Source organism: Alligator sinensis, unplaced genomic scaffold (assembly GCF_000455745.1).
Source record: "Alligator sinensis unplaced genomic scaffold, ASM45574v1 scaffold127_1, whole genome shotgun sequence".
NCBI lineage: Eukaryota > Metazoa > Chordata > Crocodylia > Alligatoridae > Alligator > Alligator sinensis.
In genome coordinates this window covers 180,975-188,574 of record NW_005842532.1, presented here as the reverse complement: position 1 = coordinate 188,574, position 7,600 = coordinate 180,975, and the positions used below count along the sequence as shown (strand labels likewise).

Genomic DNA, 7,600 nt, shown 5'->3' with positions numbered 1-7,600 from the left:
CTTGTGGGGACATGTCCAGAGAAGCTATAAAATAAGTGAACACCATATATGCTTCCCTACATAAAGAAGAGAAGTGCTTCCAGCATAAGACAGAAACAACAAATATGAAAATAATCAATTTCATGGGGTCAAAATCATGTTTGAGTCCAACAATAAGCCTTAAAGAATTATACTATGATACCCAACTATTTTGGGGTATCCTATGTAATACTTACTGCATCCAGCATGCAGATGAAAAATATTACATAATTATCCTATTTATAAGCATAGCTCTTTATTATATATGCAGTACACTTAAACATTAGGCATTTGAGAGAATGGACTCAAATACAAGTATATGCAACATTTTAGAAAGAAATAATTCAATAACCATTTCTTCATGGTTGTAGGCACATGTGCAGTGCACACACTTCTTTTTTTTTTTGTATAATTTAGAAGATACCAGCAAGGGACGCCAATAACTACAGCTTTGTATAAGTTGTAGGTGCTATGGCCAAGATCTTTTGAAAAAAAAAAAAATCAGGCCACTTAGGTTAAACCACTGAACTGACATTTAGCACCCAAATTCAGAAGTTCCATAAATTTCAGTGAAGTCGGCATCATCTTTGAAAACCGAAAAGCATGCATTATATCTCAGTATGACAAACAGGTTTCTAATTTCTGGAAAGAAAAAATAAAATTGCCAGAATTATCAGTGACATGTCAATTTGTTTCACTTTCAAGTAGTGTTAACATTAATCAAAGAATATGTTAATTGTTTTCTATTATAGTTCATTTGCAAAAATGTTCAACTTGTATGACAGTGTTGTTTTTGCACCTAAATTCTGAGAGTAAATGTGTACTTTAAGCCTTATGCATTTGAGATCAGATATATAAAAAAAGCTCTTTTTGCCCCATTAATATGATTTCTCAACTTTTCATTCTTATAATTATAATTTAATTACATTTACTCAAGAAGGCCATTTCCCAGGTAAAGAGAGCACTGCCCCTTGTTTTAAATATACTTTGTTTCCACTAACCCATCTTATATTCCCCAAGCAACCACTTTAATTGAAGCACAGTAGCCAAATAAATCCCATTATTGGAATTCAATGTCTGGAAGTTTGTTTATTGATGTTGTTATTAAAACATTTATTATATTCAGAAATCTATTCAAAGAAGTAACCCTTGGAGCATCCATTTTAAAAATGCTCCCAATGGCAAATAGATCGTTTACATTATATTTTTTCCTCAGATCAGGTATCATTCACTGTGTTAAACTTATTGTATAGGTGTTGCAAATGTCCATCTAAAAGAATTAGCCAAATCTTTTAGGGAGAATGTGTTTGAAAAGCACTTTCTCTCATTTCACAAATAAACAATTTTAGAATTGAATAGTTCTACCAGTCTTCCAGGTAAAGTTAAAGTTTGCATCTAGCTATGAAAGCAACAGCAGGTGAACCACAACAAATACTGCAGGACACCCACCTGAACTATGTAAGATGTAGCTAACACAAATGAATGCACAAAACATGAATTAAGGAACCAATGCTCTCAAATGCATATTAAAGTTGGCAGAAGCACCTGCACTTGAAAAATGTAGAACAACAGATTCGATTTTTTCCCCTTAAAATTCACCAGAGAAGCAGCAGCCAAACTCTGAAGCTGCTTTTCCTGTGTACTGTTGCCACGAACGCCCTGCACTTAAGTATACATCGCGCACAATAGAGAATCCAAAACACAGCTGAGCGCTGATATCAGCTGATCTTGCACGGAAATCGCTCAGGGTAAGTAACAGCAGCAGCCTGGATCTAGAGACGTGGAGCAAAGGGTTAACGCCATCACCTGGCTCACAGGGCATAAGAACAGGAACTAGACTTGCCCTCGAGTTGCATTCCCCCAGGGCTGGCAGGGAGAGACGCGGAACGAGCCTCCTACCTTTCTGTACACCAGCATGTTCGGGGACTCATCAGCCACCCCGTTGCTGCTCTGCCCATAATTATTTCCTTGCGCCATGTCCCGGTGATGTGATCCTCTGCTGAACGCTGCTTGGAGCGGTTTGCCACTGCAAAAGGCAAAAGAGTGGGTTCAATGAGACATCGCTACGGGTCTCCTTCCCCCCGCGGGTGATTAATGGAGCTGCCTCCCTACCAACACGCTAGCAGCGGCAGCAGTGTGAGCTCTTACTCCAACCAGATATTTACATGGGTGGGGAGGGGGGAGAAGCAGCCGAATCACTCGTTGCTGCCCTTACCCCCCATCACCTTCAGACAAAGAGCTCGTGTAAGGTGTTAACTTAATTTGGACCATAAATAAATTGCCATTTCAAATAGCTTCTTGCCAGGCGGTGCCATGCAAGAATGTTTCTCTCCTTCCCCCCACAAAGGATAGATGCTGGGTTGTCTGCCCGGCTCCAGCCTCTCCTCCCCTCTCCCCGCCACTTTGCCAAGGGCTCCCCTTCCTAATTATTCCCATTGTGGCTGATTCCATGCATACACCCCTCTCCAGTGCACCTGGGGCTGGTCAGCCTCAGGCATTACCCCCTATCATCCCGCAGCACACGTGTGCCCTCCCAGAGCCACAGAAGCCTGCCTGGCCACCACCCGCTACTTTTCTCCTTACTTGGTGTCCAAATCCCTACTCCCTCACAAGTCCTGTTGTGCCCCCCACACACCAATCCACAGTCCCCAGGAGAGCAGGGGGCTGCACTAAGCAGGACCCCCAAGCACTCTGCATAGGCTCTGCCTTTGCAACCAGGCAGGTGTGAGAAGAGTGCGCTCCATTCCCGGACCACCCAGCAAGCCGGATGGCCGGGTCCAGCTCGACCTTGTCCCCCAGCTGTCGTGGGGAGCAGCGTACCCCCCGGGGTGGCCGCTGGAGGGGAGTCGGCTGCTGATCCCTTCTCCCTCCCCTCCTCCAGCCCCCCAGCAGCAAATGGCAGTCGAGGAGGCTTTGCCCTGCGGCGAGCTCGGGGGTTCAGCACCGCGGACAGCGCCACCGGAGCAGGGTTTCAGCACCGCGGACAGCGCCACCAGAGCCCCAGCCGGCGCGGGGCTACGAGGAGAGCCCGAGCGCCCTGCTCGCACTCACACTCACACACACGCACACACGCGCGCACACACACACGCACACACACGCGCACACACTCTCCCCGCCCTGCTTATTTACCTCCTGGGCCAAGGTCACTGCACCGCGCCAGCCGCTGCTCTCCTCCCGCCCGCCCCGCCGCGTGCCCCGTGCGGCGGTGGTCAGCCGGCAGCAGGCGGAGGGAGGCACTGATCATTCATCACACAAACAATGCGGACAGAGGGCTGCTGCCGCCGCCGAGGCTGCGACTCCCCCACCTCCCCCCGCCAAGCTTTGCAGGAGCGGCTGGAGCTCCCCCCCCCGGATGGGGGTGCGCAGCTCCCTCCCTGGAATGGAGCTGCCCGTCACGTGGGGAAATGGGACGTCAAAGGTGCTGCTGCTGCTGCTGCTGCCGCTCCAACACAAGGCAACTTGCAGCCTCCTCTTCCTCCTGCTGCTGCTGCTGCTCTGGGCCAAAAAAAAAGCAGCCACGGAACTGCAGCTGCCTGCAGACCTGGCAGCAGCCTCGAAGTAAATGAGATTAGGCAAGGGGGGGGCAGTACTAGAATGTGGGCTAATCGCATGGCGCAGGGCGGGAGGAGGAGGAGAAATAGTAGGGGCGGGGGAGGGGAGGGGAGAAGTGTGTCATACTCCCCTGCCCTGGTAGGCAGGCTGGGGACTTGAGGGATCTCTCCTCTGAAAGCAGCCTAGGGGTAATTGCTTTCCAGAGGGGCCTTCTTCACATGCGGGTGGGCAAGTTTCCACCCGGTCTGGAGCAGCTGGGAGGCAGGAAGTTGAGGCTGAGGTTGAACTAGGGCTTGAGCACCTGCACCTGCCCCTAGGAAAATCAAAGCCTATCACTACTTCTAGGAGAACACAAAGAATTGTCATTTGTTGGGATGGACCATAGGGCCATCTAGCCCAGCACCCACCCTATGTCACATGGTGGCAGAAGGGCATGCTGAAAAGGAGAGTGAGCTGGGTCTGGCCAGGGTGTCGTCCCCCCCTCCCCCCTCCCCCTCACACACACACACACACACACACACACACACACTCTCTCTCTCTCTCTCTCTCTCTCTGTTCCTCTCTCATTTGCAGCCTCCAACATTTAAGTTCTAGGGACCAAACATGGATATGACTGGCTCTTAGGGAGCCACACTTGAAAGAGTTCGCTCAGGACACAGACAATGATGAGCAAGAACAGCAGCAAGGCAGAATTAGCCATTTGGAGCATGAGAGTAATTTTTCTATGGTGTACTGCCCCTTGTGGAGCATCTGCCAGGAGTGTCCAAGCTGGAAGAGCCCATACCTGCATATTGAATCACATCGATCAAGAGGGAAAAGTATGGAAAAGAGACACTAATGACTTTGTCACCTATGACATGTCCTGACTGAGGTGCCTTACCCTGCTCAGCAGGCTGCCTTTGAGCTACTTAGAAGGAAACCAATATTGTCATTTGTTAAGTGCCTGGCAGTAATAAAGTTGGCAACACATAAAAGACAGTCCCTGCCCTAGTTGGTGTAGGCCCATTCTCTGCTGTCCTGAAGGAAGAACAACATGATGGGCTCTGAGAAGGAGTCAGGGAAACTGCCTTAAACAGCTTGGGCAGCAGCAAGGCCACTGGCATATCAATGGCCTCCCACAGTGAGACACGGCTAGAAGAAGACATAAGTCCAAAAATATCTGTGCAAGGGGTGCAACGGAGATGGAGATCAAGAACTGAGCTGGGATTAAGGGCACAGTCAACTAAAAGCACTGGCTAAGCAAGATCCAAATCTTCTCATGTCTCCACACAACATTTGACCATTTTGCTACACGTGTTTGCACTTGTTTATTGTACTTTGCAAGGGCTTTCATTGTACATGCATCTTAAAGCAGTGTGCATTGCAGCAGGTGTTGTATAGTCTGAGGTTCTGTGCCATAGTTACAGGTGGTTTAACTAATGGTTTAGTCCCACTTCTTCATTACTTCCTTGGAGTATTCCACTCCTGTACTAAGGCAGTTCAGACATCACCACCTCTGCCATGGTTTGCCATGCTTCTGCTATGGGGGCCATAGCAAAAGCACTCACATAATGACCCCTGTCAGGTAATACCTGTGAATGCTGCTAACACTCCAAACCACAATTTTGAGAGCCAGATTAAGCACCCTCTCAGGGACACAGACAATTTTAGAAGGCAAAAGATGAAAAACTCATAGAGTCAAAGTTAGATGAGAAAAGGGAGCCAAACTGAGAATGCTGGGTGACAAGGCAACTGGGAGCTCTGTAGAAAAAGCAGAGGTGGCAACTGTAAAAAAAGCAGAGGTGGCTTTGATAGGACAAGGCAAATTTGCAGATTCAGAGGCAAGAGAGAGGAGAGAGAGAGATTCAAGTCCTTTGGGAGTTGAAAAATGATCAGGAGGGTCTCTGTAAAGAAGAGCAGATTCTTGTAAATAACTGGGGACAAGTGAAAGGAGTCCTTTCACAGGATAAAGCCAAGACAAATTTTTGTGAAAGCAGAGATTAGCAGGAAGGGAAACAGAGGAGTTCAGCCAAATTAGAAAAAAGGGCTCTGTTGCAGAACAGAGTTTAGGAAGCCGGGGTGGGGGGGAGGAAAAGGAAAAGATGACCTCAGGGATGACTGGGAAAGTTTTGGATGAAGAAAGCAATGTGAGGATGAGCAAAGGCGACAAGAGTAAGACTGAGGATCCAGAGGGACAGAACTGAGAGTGAGAGATTAAGAGTAGAGTAGAAGGGGAGAGCTTTGGGGCAGATGTCTACATGTTTATCAGGTAGTTAAATGAGATTCTTTATGGTGAAAGAAAGGAGGCACAAGATTAGAGGACTTTGAAAGGCAGGGAAGGGAAGAAGAAGCATTAGGAGAGTGGAAAAGAAAGAGTTGAACTGTTTGGGCAAAAATGCACAAGAGTAAAGGAAGAGAATCAGCAAAACCAAAGAATGAACTAAAAGGGCTGAGAAAATGCTTGTCTCCTATAAATCCCTTTGGCATGCATTAGCAATTAGTCAAAGCTGTGAAATGTAGCTACAAGTCTTAAAGTTCATTGAGAGACAGACAGTCACTAGCCATGATGATTTGGATCTAGTATTTGGTCCTAGAGTTCCAAACTTGAATCCCATCTCTTAAATGAGCAAACAAAGGTCGTCAGATATAACAGTGATAAATGCTGTATACAATTCTAGTAGCACTGAAGTGTTGTTCTTGCCAAAACCTTGTCTAACATCTTTCCCAACTATACAGTTGGCCTAATAAAAGATAGCATAACAAAAGCCCTTACTTCTTATATACATCTCTAGACAGAAATGAAAGAAGTTGAAGAAAAGCAGATTTTTTTATAATCAGTTTACAAACAGAAATCATACCTTTTGCTGGAGACCATAAAAAAGATGACACTTAGAATGTTTATTTAATTGACTAGCTTTCTGAAAGATAAATATAAATTTATCCTACAAAATCTCACAGGAAAAATATGAAAGATTCATATATGTTTTAGTCTAACGTACAGTACAGTAATAGTCAATTAACTAATTGAGTGAATTCATTTTAATACATTTTAATGTGAATGGATTGGCATGAAGATAAATATCACTGGGTTGGCAATGTAGTTATAAAGTTTTTTTCTTACATTACTATCATCTTGTTATTGATTTGAGAGAGAGAATGAGAGAGGGGGGCCTAATTGGTTCTGCAGTCCTCACAGTAAACAAATGAAATAGTTTACATTGTAAGGGTTGTCTCCAATATATCCATTTTCTATAAATAATTCAAACATCAACAATTTTTGGCACAGGTTGTATGTGTTGTGAATGCTGCAGCATGAAATAATTCATTGGAATAGCAAACTATTTAAGTTTTCCATTGCTCTGAGGACTGGGCAAAATACTGGGTAAAAACAAAGGTCAAGATTCCCCAACTGTGGTATGCTATTTTAACCACATAGCTTGTAAAGTATCTCTCTAGTCAACGTAGCCTAAACCAATTTCACAAATCAAGCAAGAAATAAGGTGTTTTATATTAGGTTTGGAATGTGCATATATTGCATTTTCTTTGAAAATGGAAGTTTTCTTCCATCAACTACTTTTTGATCTTCATACATTCCTAAATTCAGATTCTTCCAAAAGTAAAGGCATTCTGGCACCACTGATGTCAACTGGAGTTCTGCCACTGACATTATGGGGATGCAGATTTATCTCAGAGTTGTTAATCCTGTATTAAAATCAGACCAGGAAAAAGCTTCAAAGACGCATCTGTGTGCCTTTCAGCTGTGAATCTAAAGCCCTAGAGCACAAGAATAAGTTTGCCACGCTCACCAGTATATTTTTCTCTGAACTTTAGGAGAGGGGTGTATTCTGCAGTCTTCATTCTCATGTAACACCATTTGCCTCCTATGGGACCTTTAAACATCTAAGAACTATGGCCACAGGTGAATAATGATAGATATATCTCTATCAGGGGTGGTTCCTGGCATTTAAAAATTCTGTTTCAGGCTCATTTTTTAAGCTTCTTGCTCCCTTTTCCCAGCATTACAGTGAAGGAGTTCCCATCTTGAAGAAGA

At 45.1% G+C, this 7,600-nt stretch overlaps 1 protein-coding gene across 1 annotated transcript in view; it reads right to left on the bottom strand.

The window, feature by feature from the left end:
* RGS7 (regulator of G protein signaling 7) overlaps window positions 1–7,600 on the bottom strand; it is a 521,147-nt gene that overhangs the window by 498,188 nt on the left and 15,359 nt on the right. The window contains exon 2 of the mRNA XM_014523762.2: window positions 1,918–2,044. Within this exon, the coding sequence (XP_014379248.1) occupies window positions 1,918–1,995 (78 nt within the window). The 5' untranslated portion in view covers window positions 1,996–2,044. The remainder of the gene's footprint in view (window positions 1–1,917; window positions 2,045–7,600) is intronic.